At 30.6% G+C, this 17,300-nt stretch overlaps 1 protein-coding gene across 1 annotated transcript; it reads left to right on the forward strand.

Annotated features, from left to right (window-relative positions):
• Positions 1–4,083: 4,083 nt before the first annotated feature.
• Positions 4,084–16,930, forward strand: cog7 (component of oligomeric golgi complex 7). Its single transcript, XM_051098729.1, has 18 exons — positions 4,084–4,289; positions 4,381–4,607; positions 6,233–6,381; positions 7,279–7,395; positions 7,478–7,646; positions 8,123–8,205; positions 8,874–8,996; positions 9,082–9,280; positions 10,533–10,660; positions 10,989–11,143; positions 11,246–11,362; positions 11,483–11,548; positions 12,156–12,336; positions 12,417–12,557; positions 12,644–12,727; positions 14,489–14,603; positions 14,694–14,837; positions 16,227–16,930. Exons 2-18 carry the CDS (start codon positions 4,442–4,444, stop codon positions 16,391–16,393), a joined length of 2,304 nt encoding a protein of 767 aa, XP_050954686.1. The 5' UTR covers positions 4,084–4,289; positions 4,381–4,441; the 3' UTR covers positions 16,394–16,930.
• The last annotated feature ends 370 nt before the right edge of the window (positions 16,931–17,300 follow it).

The raw sequence follows: 17,300 nt of genomic DNA on the forward strand, positions 1-17,300 counted from the left end.
AACTACACACTTGTTAACCCCACGCCTACGTTGATGAGAATCAGACTGAGGCCTATATTTATTCATGCGGCTTTGGAGGAGCTTTAGTGATGGCTAGTTTTGTTTATACGGTTTTGTGTCTTCTAACCCGACATTCTTGCAGAAGATCAGGCAGAACGAGGTTTTATTAAAAGCTGGGTTTTTTTTTCTTTATGCTGAGTCAAGTGCCTTTTTCCGATTAACTGCAGTTTTGCAATAATGATGATATCAGATCAGTTTTTCTGAGGCCTTGAGGTGTGCAATCTGATTGGCTGTCCTAAATCTATGGATGACAACACCTAATGCTGCCTTATGATAAGTGCTACCCAGGCGTCCTACTTTCAAGCGTGCCCTACAAAGTAACAGATGTCTTCGCAAATGAGTCTAGCAAAGTAAGTAAACACATGGCAAACGGATGGTGCCAGTGTTCAGTAAGTGCCGTGCCAGCGAGCCAACACTTTAGTGAGCTTAATATCACTTGCTATGATGCTTAGACATTATGTGCCAAGCCATGTGTTTGTGTTTGTGGTTTTTTATCTAAAATCAGCTAGCGAGGCATGAGAATAACAGCAAAACTTGGCTTGATTCAGATGATTTACAATGGATTTGTAGTGTTTATGCAGTTTGTTGTTTGATTGTCTATATGTAATTAAATATATTTAACCGCACAACAGGTACATGAACTGCAGCATTCCAACACATTATCAACAATGCAGAGTTTCATTTTATTTAATATTTTATGGGATAGTTAATGCAAAATTTATAATTTTGCCATTATTAATAAACCTCATGTCATTACAAACCAGGAAAATAAAAGACAATATTCAGTTTGTTTGTTTCTTCATCAGAACAGGTTTGACGAAATTTTGCATTTAGCATCACTTTCTCACCAATGGATCCTCTGCGGTGAATGGGTGCTGTCAGAATGAGAGTCCAAACAGCTGGTAAAAACATCACAATGATCCACAAGTAATCGGTATGCCTCCAGTCCATCAATGTCTTGTAAACCAAAAGCTGCATGTTTATATAAAACAAATCCATCAAGACGTTTTTAACTGCCTCTATCTGTAATATTGCTTTCTCCATTAAAGAAGTCATCTTGCCTGAATCAGGAGAGAAATATGCATAGATCAAGCACTGTTTACAAGGGAAAACAGTCCGGAACAGCGTGAGAGGAAATCAGAGAAATGGACTTTTTCAGTGGAGAAAGTGCCATTTTGGATTTTGGCCTGAGGTTTGAAGTTAAAAAATGTCTTAATGATGGATTTGTTTCTTAAAAACATGCAGCTCTTTACTTTAGAAGGCATTAATAATATACTGGAGTGGTGTGGGTTACTTGTGGATTATTGTGATGTTTTTATCAGCTGTTTGGACTCTCATTCTGACGGCACCCATTCACTACAGAGGATTCATTAGTGAGTGATGTAATGCTAAATTTCTCCAAATCTGTTCTGATGAAGAAACAAACTCATCTGTATCTTGGATGGCCTGAGGGTGAGCACATTTTAATTTTTTGGTTGATTATTCCTTTAAGAACATGAATGCATAATACAGTATATTCTGATGGAAATGTATTCTTATATGTAGGTAATTGTGGGTTAAAATTACCCAATCTGTTATCGTTAACACTTGTTATCTCTTCAACTGAAGATGGTTGATTCTTCTGATATGTTTATGAACATCTCTGGGTTATCTGATGAGGTTCTGGGAGTGTTGCGCTACAGGAACTTGGGGAAGATAAGGACAGGAAGTATCAAAACATGCTGAAATGAATAAAAACAAGCTGATAGAGTAAAAACACCCTTCATTTTACTTCACTTTTTGCATACAGCAGGGCACAAGATGACAATAAGAAACCTACCTTTTAATTTAAATGCAAAGAAGAGCAAAATATACAGTTGAAGTCAAATGTTTACATGCACCTTTTAGAATCTGCAAAATGTGAATTATTTTACCAAAATAAGAGGGATCGTACAAAATGCAAGTTATTTTTTGTGTAGTACTGACCTGAATAACATATTTCATATAAAAGACATTACATGTCATTTCATTACAAGTACATACAGTCCAAAGAGAAAATAATAGTTAAATTTATAAAAATGACCCCATTCAAAAGACACAACTGTTTGTTTGTTTTTTTGTTTAGTGATAGTCGTTCATGAGTCCCTTGTTTGTCCTGAACAGTTAAACTGCCCGCTGTTCTTCAGAAAACTCCTTCATGTCTCACAAATTCTTTAGGTTTTTAGCATTTTTTGTGTTTGAACCCTTTCCAACAATGAGATCTTGAGATCTTCATATGCAACTATTACACAAGGTTCAAACACTCACTGATGCTTGAGAAGGAAACATGATGCGTTAAGAGCCGGGGTGAAAACTTTTGGAATTTGAAGATCAGGGTAAATTTAACTTGTTTTGTCTTCTGGGAAACATGTAAGTATCTGCTATAGCTTCTGAAGGGCAGTACTAAATGAAAAAAAAAAAAAGATATTTAGGTAAAATAAGAAAAATGTGCACATCTTCATTCTGTTCAAAAGTTTTCACCCCCAGCTCTTAATGCATTGTATTTCCTTCTGGAGCATCAGTGAGTGCTTGAACCTTCTGTAAGCATCTTTAAAAAGCACATTCATATTCTTCAATGTCATATGAAGGCATGATATTGAAGAATTTGACCTTAAACGAGCTTGTAAAATCATAGTGTGTCAGCAGGAGGCAGCAATGAGCTGAAAAATAGTCTTCGTATAAAATCATTGAACGTCATCAAGTCAAGTCAAGTCACCTTTATTTATAATACAGAATTGTGACAAGGCGGCTGTACAGTATTAAATAGGAAACAGTACATCAACAATGCCAAAGGCAACATTAAACACTCACATTATAGGTAAAGGTAGTTAATCAAAACAATAAAATAAAATGCAATATTGTGTTAAGAGAAAAGTTCACATCAGTGTGAATAAATTGCAGCATGGCACCAAATCATTACGTTTATTTATCAAATGTAAACATTTTTGTGTTTTAAATTTATCCAGTGAGTCCTATTAAGATTAAACTGGAATTTTTGCTTTTGGAAGTGCGACACATTTATATATAAATATATATATATACACTACCGTTCAAAGGTTTGGGGTCAGTAAGACTTGTAATAGTCTTTAAAGAAGTCTCTTATGCTCATCAAGGCTGCATTTATTTGATTAAAAATATAGAAAAAAAAAAAACAGTAATATTGCATATATTATTTTTTCAATATAAAATAATGTTTTTTATTTTAACATACTTTAAAATAGAATTTATTCCTGTGATGAAAAGCTGAATTTTTATCAGCTGTTACTCCAGTCTTAAGTGTCACATGATCCTTCAGAAATCATTCTAATATGCGGATTTATTATTAGAATGATCAATGTTGGATAATATCAACAGTTGTGCTGCCAAATATTTTTTGGAACCTGTGATTTTTTTTTTTTTTTTCAGGATTCTTTCATGAATAACAAGTTTAAAAAGTACAGTGTTTATTCAAAATATAAATATTTTATAACAATGTAAATTATTTATTATTAACTTTTAATAAACTTTTAATTATTAACTTAATACATCCTTGCTGAATAAAAAAAAAAAAGAAACAATAAAAATGTACTGACCCCAAACTTTTAAACGGTAGTGTATATATATATATATATATATATATATATATATATATATATATATATATATATATATATATATATATGTGTGTGTGTGTGTGTGTGTGTATGTACATTTTTAACTTGTCATTTCATTGTTTTATTTTTATTTTATTTTATTTTATTTTATTTACATGTCACCCACCCGAACTACATGAGATGCAACACAGCCACGTCACTCAAATTGAAAGTAATTTTAATAAATTCGCTATAATGCGCGTGTTTACGTACATTAACAATAATAACAGTTGTCTGCATGAGTAGTGGACGTCTATACACAGTTGTTCTATTTTATCAGACTTTGTAAACTGGTTTTATCCGGTAAACGTTTCGAAAGCGGAATGTTTCTTCGCCGTATTTTTCCCACCACCGGTACATATTAGTACGAGCGCAACCAGGAAGCAGTGTGCAAACACTGAAAACATTAGGCTCAGTAACTGTTTATCACTTTGATTCGACTAAATTAACGCTGGAGGAAGCGATCGCATTGTTTGAACTGTATCTCGTGGTCATGATTATATCTTTCTCATGGGCTGTTTATTTTATGTTCGTGTCTAAGACTGGTGTGGGCAAGAATTATGGAATAGACTGGTGAAGGTCTGCTGGAGAAATTACACTTGAGTAAACAGTCAAATATGCATCGATAAACACTTTCAACATGTCTTTTTTATTCGCTCCCTCTCTGCAGATGGGTTTTTGACTCTTTGAGATGGTGATTCTGGCTTTGTAAGACTACTAAAGGCGTGAAAATGGACTTCTCCAAGTTCCTGGCAGATGATTTTGATGTGAAGGACTGGGTGAATGGAGCTTTTAAAGTGGCTCAGAAAGATGCGCCTGGTAAAGCGGACGCTCACGCCTCTACTCTGGTCATGAAGCTGCAGCTGTTCATCCAAGAGGTTAATAACTCCATAGAAGGTGAGTTTAGCACTCTTTCAATTGTCTAAATGTCATTAAGTTCTCAAAAATTCTATAATGGGTGAATGTTTTTCTATTTTTCCTCACCAAGGCTGCATTTATTTGATTAAGAATGCAATAAAAACAGTAATATTTTGAAATATTTTTATGGTTTAAAATAACTGTGTTCTAATTGAATGTGTTGTAAAATGTAATTTATTTCTGTGATTCAAAGCTGAATTTTTAGCATCATTACTCTAGTCTTCAGTGTCACGTGATCCTTCAGAAATCATTCTAATATGCATCTTAATCAGTGTTGGGGAGTAACTAGTTACATGTAACGGAATTACGTAATTTAATTACAAAATAAATGTCATTGTAATGAGTTACAGTTACTGAGAAAAAATGTGGAATTAAATTACAGTTACTTTTGAAAAATGCCAGTGATTACAAAGGGAATTTCATCAGAATTTTTTCACACACCCACCCCCACTCACAGATTCAATTGACTTCTTTCATAAATTGCATTGGCTGCTCTAAAATGAGACACCAGTGTTTCAGGAGTTTAGGACACAGAATAGGACACATGCTTATTCAATAACTGTTTTATTTCCTATTTGGGTTTCTGCATAAACTTGTATTTTTTAAGATTGTTTTTTCCAAGGCATTGTTAGATGCTGGTGTTTTCTGTCATAACTATGCAAACATTTTGTTTCAAACCCAGTATCATAGCTATTAAAATATTTAGTTGTTATGATGTTATTTATGTTATGATCTTGTTATGACATATAGCACAACAGCACTCACGGAGACCTGAGTTCGATTCCCGTCTCGAGGTCCTTTGCCGATCCCGCTCCCCTCTCTCCTCCCAGCTCTTTCCTGTCGTCTCTCTACTGTCCTATCACAATAAAAGACATATAAAGCCCCAAAAAAAACGTAAAAAATCTTTCATCCTGGTATCGTGGACTTGATCTGTTGTTTCATACAAACGCAGCTGCTGTCTTTTTTTTTGTACACTGTAATGGATCATAAAATAACTAAGAAACTAGTACTGCTACTTAATTATTTATGTGGTGAAATGTTGTGTAAGAAAACTGGTATGACTGCACTGTATCCCTAAAATGTCTAGTTTGAACTTGCCGTTTGCTAGCGACTGATTTCTTCATGGAAGTTTTGCGCTGAAATATTTCAACATAGATCAGTGTTTTGTGTCTAATAATTTTGACACGAAACATCTAAATAATCTATCAAGCAGCTGTGTAATAAGAGGGATAATGTACATTCAGCCAGTTGTTATCGCAAAATAACGATGTTTATTATCCCTTACTTATTATAATCTTAATTCAAGTGATAAAGGATTTTGAAAGTCTGACAGTGATCAGTGTTGAGCGCTGCTGTAAGGTGAACTCTGCCTGGTTTAAATGTTTCCTAAATGATTAACAGTTGAAAATATTAGAAATTTAGAAAAGTAATCAAAAAGTAATTAAAAGTAATGTTACATTAATAAAGTAATTGAAAAGTTACACTACTTACTACATTTTAAATCAAGTAACTTGTAATCTGTAACCTATTACATTTCCAAAGTAACCTTCCCAACACTGATCTTAATTCTAAAGTTTTAAATGGTCATTTCTATGTGTTTGCAGAGAGCAGCAATCAGGCCCTGCAGAATATGCCGCGTGTATTGAGGGACATTGAAGCTTTGAAACAGGAGGCGTCGTTCCTGAAGGATCAGATGATTTTGGTTAAAGAGGACATCAAGAAATTCGAACAGGACACTGTGCAGTCTATGCAGGTATCAGTTAATACACACATTTAAATCCATTTTTCCCCTTTGCTTACCAAGCTTATTTGATCTAAGGTACAGCAAAAAAAACAGAAAAATTGTGAAATATTTTTACTATTTAAAATAACTGCTTTCTATTTAAATATATTTTAAAATGTAATTTATTTCTGTGATGCAACGCTGAATTTTCAGCATCATTACACCAGTCTTCAGTGTCAACATGATCCTTCAGAAATCATTCTAATATGCTGATTTGTTGGTCAAGAAACATTTTTTATTTATTATCATTGTTAGCAATATTGAAAACAGTTGAGGGAATTTTTTTTTGGATTCTTTGATGAATAGAAAGATCCAAAGATCAGCATTTAATTGAAATAAAAAGCTTTTGTTACATTACGTACTATACCATTCAAAAGATTGGAGTCAGTATAATTTTTTGGGGGGGAAAGAAATTACAGAATTTTTTTTTTATTTAGAAAGGATGCTTTAAATTGATCAAAAGTGATTATAAACACATTTATAATGTTACAAAAGATTTCTATTTTAGATAAATGCTGTTCTTCTGAACTTTCTATTCATCAAAGAAACCTGAAAAAAATCATATAATAATAATAAATGTTTTTTTAAACAGCAAATCAGAATATTAAAATGATTTCTGCAGGATCATGTGACTGGAGTAATACTGCTAAAAATTCAGCTTTGAAATCACAGGAACAAATTACATTTTAAATTACGTTCAAATAGAAAAGTTATTTTAAAAAATAAAAATATTTCAGAATTGTACTGTTTTTGCTGTACTAAATGCAGGCTTGGTAAGCAGACTTCTTTAAAAACATTAAAAATCTTACTGTTCAAAAACGTTTGACTGGTAGTGTACAGTGTAGTCTGAGTGTTTATGTGTGGCAGGTGTTGGTGGAGATTGATCAGGTGAAGTCCCGAATGCAGTTAGCAGCAGAAGCACTACAGGAAGCTGATAAATGGAGCACTCTCAGTGCTGACATCGAGGAGACTTTTAAAACACAGGTGATGTATTGTACATCTGTCTTCATGCACTTAGCATGAGCGTGGATGTGGATCTGAAATGTTAATGCGTGTTTGTCTACAGGATGTGGCTGTGATCAGCAGCAAACTGACCGCCATGCAGGGTAGTTTGGCGATGCTGGTGGACACGCCGGACTACAGTGAGAAGTGTGTTCAGCTGGAGGCTCTGAAGAACCGACTGGAAGCTCTGACCAGCACACAGATCGTCTCTACGTTCAACTCACTGGCTACAGGTGATGTTATACATCAGGTTTATGTGTAAAAGAGCTACATTTTAAATTGCATCACATTTATTAAGATTTTGTTTTGAAAGAAATTAATATTTCTATTCAGCGAAGATGCATTAAATTGATCAAAAGTGACAACATTTATTTTGCAAAAGATTTCTATTTCAGATAAATACTTTATATTCATCACATTTCTGAAAAATAATGTGACACTGAAGACCGGAGTAATGATGCTGAAAATTCAGCTTTGATAAAATTTAAATAAATAACATTTTAAAACATATAGAATAGAAAACAGTTGTTTTGAATATTAAAAACATTTCACAATAGTATGTTTTTTTTTTACTGTATTTTTGATCAAATAAATGTAGCTTTGGTTAGCATAAGAGACTTTTTTTCAAAAATATATATACAAAAATTCTACAGAATAATATGCTTTAACATGCCAAGATGTTAATATTTATTTTTATATTCTGTTTCAGATCAAGCAAAGCTTTTTGTAAGAGTTTTTACCGAAATGGACAGAATGCCACAGTTACTGGCTTACTACTATAAATGCCACAAGGTATAATATTTTGAATATTGAATACTGATTTTTTTTTTTTTTTTATTGCTTTAGTTATAATGAAATCATCTGTATTGTAAACTGCTGTGAAATATATGAATGCACATTTTTTAATTTAAAAAGGCAACATTTTATAATTGGAGATGTTTAATTGATGTATTTAAAAAAGTATCACCTGAATATAATTTAGAATTTTCATTGTATTCATGTTAAATGTTTTATATGGTTTTGGTTGCACTTTATTTTACAGTACATGTACTTACAGTATACTTACTTAACAAAATACTGATAATACATGGGTTACTAGTACCTAGTTATTACCCAGTTATTGTAACTACTGACCTAAATACATAGAATGTATATTCTCAACAGGACTGTAAAATAAAGTGTCAACTATCAGTTTACTTTATTTATTTATTTATTTATTGTCAATTGTACAACAATTTTCCTTTTTTTCTTTTCTCTTTCTTTTCTTGTTTTTTTTTGTTTTTTTTTTCTGACCATGAAAATAGTCTTTTTGTTGATATGGAAGTATAAAGATGAATAAAAATAAATTAATTATTAAAAAAAATAAAATAAAAATATATATATATATATATATATATATATATATATATATACACAATGAATAAATATATGAATTAATAAATTTATTTGTGTGTGTTTAGGCACAACTGGTGACCATTTGGGAAAGTATCTGTCAATCAGACGCTCCTCTGAAGCAGCAGCTCTCTGAGTTTTATGACACTCTTCTGTCCACGTGGCACACACAGCTCCAGTGGAGCAGTCAGGTACACACTAACTTAGCTGCAGCGCAACACAGCGCTCATGCCTTTACTGTCACACACTCTAAGACGTGTGTACATGTGTGTGCAGGTCTTTAAAAACCCCTGTGAAGTGCTCACCGTGCTGATGATCCAGACGTTAGGGGCGATGGTGCCGTCTATCCCAGACTGCATTGCTGTGGCATTGAAGCGTTGCTCTGGCGACTGTCGTTTGGACGTGTTGTTGGAGCTCCATCAGACGGCGGCGAACTTCAGTCGCAGCCTGGAGGCGGCAATGCAGCCGCAGCTCGGTGTGTATTTGTGTGTGTGTGCATAAATACCACAAAATCCTGTCAGGCATATTTAGAACAAGAATCATGTGATGACATTAAAAGACTATTTAAGGATCACAGTGCAGCCTTAAAAATTCTGATCAAGTGTAGTTTTAAATCCTTACCAGTCACTATCCTTCAAACTACTAGGTTATACCCATTTGTCAGCAAGACTTTTTAAATGCAATAAAATTTAGTACGATCACTTATTGTTTCAATAATATATATAATTATAAGGAGAGGTCAGAAAAAGTTTATCATTTCATTATTTCACAGATTTTCACATTTTAGTTTCACAAAAATTATTTGAAACATTAAAGTAGACTCTTTATTTGCATTTAATATATTTTAAATGTATTTAAAATATCTTTTTTTTTTTTTTTTAATTTAATTTGATGCGTATACTAAAATGGGACATTTTGTCTATAACGCATTTTATATATATTTATATATATATATGGATTATTTTCAGGATAAATAAGCACATTACTTCTATTCTCTTACTGTAATGCAAAAAAAAAAATACTAAACGTTTAAGAATAATTACAAGAGTACATATTTACAGTATTGAGATTTATTTTTTCATGTTATAAGGTGAATTTGGTAGGAAATTGCTTAATTATTTAATTTTGTTAATGAGAATTTTTATAAATTCTGTTATTTGATTACAAAATTTTTTATATTTTCCCTAAAATTATGTATCAAAATTTTTTAATATGTTTAAAAACATATCTTATATAATTAAAATATAATTTATAATAAATAAACACTTTTACATAATAAAAAATATTTGTCTTTGTATATGCTCTTTGTGAATGTTCAGGATTTTTTCTCATCATTTTTTTGTCTGTATGTATATATATGATATGGATTATGGTGTTATTTTTTAGAATAATTAAGCACATTCTCTCTATTTTCAGTAGTTTACTGTAATGCAAAACTAAACATTTAAGAATAATTACAAGAGTGCATATTTACAGCAATGAGAGTCATTTTTTTTACATTATAATAAAGAGAATGTGTGGGGAATTGCTTAATTAATTTTACTAATTAACTTATGAGAATTTTTATAAATTCTAATTTATTTGATAAAAAAAAAAATATATTTTCCCTATTATATATATTTATATATATTATTAAATAATAGTAAAAAATGAACATGAAAAATATTTTTTGTGAATATGCAGGATTTTTTTCTCTTAATTTTCTTGTCTTTGTGTGTATGTTTCAGGTGAGTGTAACCTCTTGAAGGTGGCAGAGCTGGTATCTTGTGTTTATTCGCCTTACAAGACTTATCAGATGCAGTACGGAGAACTAGAGGAGACAAACTTACTCATCCAACTCAGTGCTGTTCCTCTGGTGAGTAAACAGAAGCTTTCATTTTTCATCTTGCACTAGTACACAAAGTATGAACCCGTACATAAACAACAAACAAACATAAACAACACTTTTTCTATTGCACTGTCTTTATTGCCTGCATGCAGTCTGATTTGCAAACAAGTGGCTCTTATGAACGATTCTTTTTTTAGTGAATCATTCTCAGATTGAATCAGTCTGAATCTGTCTGAGCTCTTACTGAATTAACTACTTTAAGAGCGTGTTTAAGACTTTTGTTGTATAAATATTATGTATTTTTCCCTACAGCGTTCTCCATGTGTGTTTTATTTATTGTTTGTGTGTGTGTTAGGAGCGTGGTGAGGTTCTGGACTGCGTGTTAGAGCTCACGCACTCGGTTCAGAAGGTGTTTGGTTTGGCGGCGGCTGCTGTGGATCGCTGCGTGAAGTTCACGGATGGTCTCGCCGTGTGTGGGCTCATCAAAGCCCTACGAGCGCTTTTCAGCAAGTATGAATCATACACACATTTACTACGCTTACACACAGAGACAAACACACGGCCCACAGGTCAGCTGCGCTTTCTAGCGGATTCTCTTTTTTTCTTTCTCAGGTACGTGTCAGACTTTTCTGTCACGCTTCAGTCAATCAGGAAGAAATATAAGTTAGAGGACACGCCCACTTCTGAGGTGTTCACTGAGGATTGGACGGCTTTCCAGAATTCTGTCAGGTGGGTGTGTTGTTTTTTTTTTTTGTTTTTTTTTTTGCTATTAATGTGATTATTATAAGTTTAAAGTTTTATGTTTAAAAGTATATAAATTGTCTATTCATGGTTTGTTTGTTCTTCTAGAATCATTGCAACCTGTGGAGAGCTGCTCAGACAATGTGGAGCATTTGAACAGCAGCTGTCAAACAAGTAAGATGTGTTAAAGTACAAATCTGCTTTATTTATAAATCTATATATATATGTATAATAATATATAAATATATTTGTGCATGTGTGTATATATCAGGGTTATTATCATTAACTAAATACATAAAAACAAATCTATATTTTATACCATTTATAAACACTATAATTATATAATTGATTTTTTTTAATATATATTTCTTTAAGTAATATAACGTATATGTATTTGTGCATGTATGTTATTATCATAAACTATAAAATATATATATATATATATATATATATATATATATATATATATTTTTTACATTTTGAAGTACAAAAATAAAAACTATAATAAAAAATCTAAACTTAATGAAATTGACTATATAGACATTAAAAAACAAAAAAATAAAAATAAAATCCAATTTAAAATATTAACAAAAACTATGATAAGAGTATGTAAAACTAAATAACCTAAAACTATATTGGCATAAAAAAAAACAAAGATTTTAATTATCTAAATATATAAATTATGTGATTGTATAAATAACTTAAAATTATATTTAAATACAAGATTTAAAAAAACAGTTTTTCCTGCGATGAATCATGGTTGTGCAATTGTGATTGGCAGGATCCTCGGGAGGGCGGGACGTTTCCTGTGGGAGGGGTTTAACCCCAGAAGTCTGACTGGCTTACAAGAGGGTGTGGCTGAGAGGCGGAGCCAAAAGAATCCCTGGCAAGAATACAACTATCTTCAGCAGACCAACACGGCCGAATATAATACTCTACTAGAGACGCTGCACTCCCTCAAGGTTTCTTTTCTTAATTTCTTTTCTTTGAATGTGCTGCCTTTGTATTCTGTAAGTGTAAAAGTCAAGTTTGATTTGTGCAGGAGAAAGGAACCGGAAACTCAAGCCTATTGGCTGAGACTCGCAGCGCTCTGACACGTCTGAACCAGCAGGCCAATCAGCTGGCGTTTGACTCGGTGTTTCTGCAAATCAAGCAGCAGCTTTTCCTTCTCAACAAACCTGAGGTTTGCAGTGTTTTTAGGTCATTATGAAGTGTCAAGAATGGATCATGTTTATCATGTTTAATTCATTGTGTTTTTGAATTTTGAAGGGTCGTGGCTCTGCTAATTTGAGTGAAACACTTACTGATGATCTGCCGGCATTCAGTTTGTCACCGCAGGAGTACATCACTAATGTAAGACAATATGAACACATGATGTGAGGGTTAGTCCATGTCCTAATAATGTTAAACATGATGACAAATGATCACAACATGCTCTTAAAGGTACAAGGACAAACATAAGCCACATGTTCAATGGATGAGATGAAAGTTAATGGCTATAATTAGACACTTTGCAGTAAATACCTTCACACTGCATGCTCATTTGTGCAAATACTCATTTGGTATACTCTAGTTTTTTTTCATTTTAATATTAGTTAAAGATTGGTAAGATTGTTTTGTGTTTTTGTCTTTTTTATTTTATTATTATTTTTTGTTTAAATATGTCTATATAGTTGTAGTTTTTAGCTTTATTTGATGTAGTTTTAGTTGTTTTATTTCTATTTCTATTATAGGACAATGAATATTTGTAAAATATTTATTTATATTTTACAAATATTTATATTAAATATATATATATATATATATATATATATATATATATATATATATATATATATATATATATATATATATATATATATATATATATATATATCAGAATTTATTATATCGAGTATATATTAAATGTAATATAATTAAATTAATTATTAATTTTAATGAATTTCAACATTAATTTAGGAACTGTTGTAGTCTTGTAGTTTAAAAAAATAAACATAACGTTTTATGTATATATATATATATATATAATATAATTAAATTATTAATTTTAATGAATTTCAACATTAATTTAGGAACTGTTGTAGTCTTGTAGTTTAAAAAAATAAACAACGTTTTATGTATATATATATATATATATATATATATATATATAAGAATTTATTATATAGAGTATACCTTAAATATAATATAATTAAATTAATTTGAATGAATTTTAACATTAATTTAGGAACTGTTGTAGTCTTGTAGTATATATATATATATACTATAGTATTGTAGTGTATATATATATAAATAACGTTATGTTAGTGTTAAATTTAATAATTAAATTTATATTTAATATAAATGTTTTTTTATTTTAGTAGCTGAAATAAAATGTATAATTTAGATAGACATAAAATATGTATTTATTTTTAATTTATTTCTCTCTCTCTCTCTCTTTCTCTCCCTCTCTCTCTCTCTCTATATATATATACTCAGAGTATTACATAAAAAATATATTATATTTATATGTTTTATTAGAACTTATTTTTTAATTTTAGTAGCTGAAATAAAATTTTTAATTTATATAGATATTAAATGTATATATTTATTTTTTATATATATTTGCTTTATTTAATTTAGTTTGATTATATAATTTCTCTCTACAGTATGTAGTAGCTGAAATAAAATTGTTTAATTTATATAGATATAAAATGTATATATTTCTTTTTATGTATATTTTATATGTATTTATTTATTTATTTATTTATATTTTTTTAATTTAATTTAATTTTTTTTTAAAGATCTATTTTTGGCATTTTTTTGCCTTTATTGGGACAGGACAGATCAGAATTGACAGGAAGTTAAGTGGGACAGAGAGGGGGGGTGGGATCGGTCCTCGGGAAAGGGATTCGAACATGGGACACCCGGAGCGCAATGGTGCTGTATGTCGGCGCGCTGCCCACAAGGCTAATATATGTATAGTCAAAGTATTACAATCAAAAAACTGTTATTAAAGTATTACATTTACCAGAAAAATATTTTAAGTAATGACGATGAAAGATGATAACTCTGATCTATATACATTGTAATGATATAGTTGTGCACTCATTAGTGTGTGTGTTTTGCTTCTAGATCGGTCAGTACATCATGTCTTTGCCTCTTCATTTGGAGCCGTTTGTGACTCAGGAGGATCCAGCACTAGAACTTGCGTTACACACTGGCAAACTGCCGTACCCTCCAGAACAAGGTGAACACAAGCACATGACCCCGGGTTATGTGAAATAAAGCTCTTTCATACACGCACATATGATGTCTGACGTGTCCGGTCTCTCTGTAGGCGATGACGTTCCGGAGCTGGAGAACACGGCAGATTATTGGCTGGGTTCTATTGCCAGGGCGACCATGCAGACCTATTGTGATGTCATCCTACAGCTTCCAGAGCTCAGCCCACATGCAACCAAACAGCTGGCAACTGACATAGGTGACATCATCGTTACATCATCATTACATCATCACACCATTGTCACCATTAACTTACAATGAAACCACAAAGCTCTAGTGGCTTTGTTTTTATTATTCATTAATACTGAGATTTTTGGCTTCACTTTTCACTTTTTAAAAATAAATTATTTATTATTATTATTATTATTATTATTATATAAATTGTCCTGATGTGTTTTAGGTTTAGTAGTTTTTTATTTATTTATTTATTTATTTGTTTATTTATTTTTTTTTACTTTAGTTACTTTAGTACTAAGTTTAAGTTTTGTATATTTTATTTCAGTTTTTACATACATAAATAATGTTTTCATTTATAATCATTTTTTATGACTATATTTGATTATCACCATTAACTTACAATGAAACTGCAAAGCTCTAGTGGCTTTGTTTTTATTATTCATTAACATCAGGATTTTTGTTTAAAATGTACAAAAATGTATTAATGTATTCAGAATCTTTTTTTTTTGCACTTTTTTTTTGTCTTCACTTTTCACTTTTTTAAATTAAATTGTTTATTTATTTATTTATTTTTTATTATTATTATTATTTTATAAATTGTCCTGATGTGTTTTAGGTTTAGTAGTTTTAGTTTTTATTTATTTATTTATTTATTTATTTTTACCTTTAGTTACTTTAGTACTAAGTTTAAGTTTTTGTATATTTTATTTCAGTTTTACATACACTACCGTTCAAAAGTTTGGGGTCAGTAAGACTTGTAATAGTCTTTAAAGTAGTATCTTATGCTCATCAAGGCTGCATTTATTTGATAAAAAAAAAAAAAAGTAATATTGCAAAATGTTTTTACAATATAAAATAATGTTTTTTATTTTAACATACTTTAAAATAGAATTTATTCCTATGATGAAAAGCTGAATTTTTATCAGCTGTTACTCCAGTCTTAAGTGTCACATGATCCTTCAGAAATCATTCTAATATGCGGATTTATTATTAGAATGATCAATGTTGGATAATATCAACAGTTGTGCTGCCAAATATTTTTTGGAACCTGTGATTTTTTTTTTTTTTTTTTTTTTTTTTTTTTTTTTTTTTTTCTCAGGATTCTTTCATGAATAACAAGTTTAAAGTACAGTGTTTATTCAAAATATAAATATTTTATAACAATGTAAATTATTTATTATTAACTTTTAATAAACTTTTAATTATTAACTTAATACATCCTTGGTGAATAAAAGTATTAATTTCTTAAAAAAAAAGAAAAGAAAAAAAAAAGAAACAATAAAAATGTACTGACCCCAAACTTTTGAACGGTAGTGTATATAAGTAATGTTTTCATTTATAATACTTTTTTATAACTATATTTTGCCTTTTATTTGTTAGAAAAACAAACCTTTTATTATTGTTATTACAGATTACCTGAGTAACGTCATGGATGCGCTAGGGTTGCAGACCTCTAGAACCCTCCAGAATATCGTTACCCTTCTTCGTGCCAAACCAGACGAATACCGGCAGACGGCCAAACCCCTCCCACGCAGACTGGCCTCGGCCATCGCCACCATGAGGGGTCTGGAGTACTGACGCCGGACCAGCCATGAGTAGATGGATGCATATGTGTTCAAACAAACACCAAAATGTGACACTAAACACATTTAATATTTCTCAACAAACATATATATCTATAAATGGCACTTTTTTGTTTTATGTTTTTAACAAATTTTAACCGAAGCTGGGAAAATGAAAAATAGTCTGGGACTAAACTGTGCAGAAGAAAATGTTACTGTGATTCAGCTTTGATCTTGCTGGATATTCTTTTGCTTACTGTTGGCTCCAAGTCAAATTTAGTCAAAATGGCACAAAAGATGGTTTATGGGGTCAGTTGTTGTGTATTTATTTTTGTGTTTTGCATGTTTGCCATTATTTCTCTTAATCAGTAATAAACATGAAAGCTTTTGTGTTTCTGGTTTATCAGACTACATGGTAACTCTCTATGCTTTTTATGTCTGGCTCTCTGAATTTATATTTCTGTTTTCTTTGCTCACCTGGGAAGTTTCATACAGCATTTAAGGAATGTTTTCAACTCTTGATTTGTCAGCAAAATAAAACATCTGAACAGAAGTGCATTGAGTTGTGTTTCACAGTTCATCACAATAATATTGTCAACATTATAATATTAAATATCCAAAAAAAAAAAAAAAAAAAAAATATATATATATATATATATATAAATAAATGTAAAAAAATTATAATATATATATATATTATATATATTTTTACATTAAATATATATATATATATATATATATATATTGCGATAATTGTGATAATATATATATATATATATATATATATATATATATAAAAAAAAAAATATATATATATATATATATAAAATATATATAAAAAATTATAATTAGTACATATTTCATATTAATTGTATACAGTGTTCACACTTTACAAAATCAAAGTCATATGTGACCCTGAACCA

The sequence above is a fragment of the Labeo rohita genome, chromosome 24 (assembly GCF_022985175.1).
Source record: "Labeo rohita strain BAU-BD-2019 chromosome 24, IGBB_LRoh.1.0, whole genome shotgun sequence".
Taxonomy (NCBI): domain Eukaryota; kingdom Metazoa; phylum Chordata; class Actinopteri; order Cypriniformes; family Cyprinidae; genus Labeo; species Labeo rohita.

Bases quoted from the DNA above. Each gene is read 5' to 3' on its own strand.
- cog7 (XM_051098729.1), top strand. From the start codon at position 4,442: ATGGACTTCTCCAAGTTCCTGGCAGATGATTTTGATGTGAAGGACTGG. The intron at 12,558-12,643 runs GTTTGCAGTGTT...TGAATTTTGAAG, and splicing joins TCCTTCTCAACAAACCTGAG to GGTCGTGGCTCTGCTAATTT. The intron at 14,838-16,226 runs GTGACATCATCG...TTGTTATTACAG, and splicing joins ACAGCTGGCAACTGACATAG to ATTACCTGAGTAACGTCATG.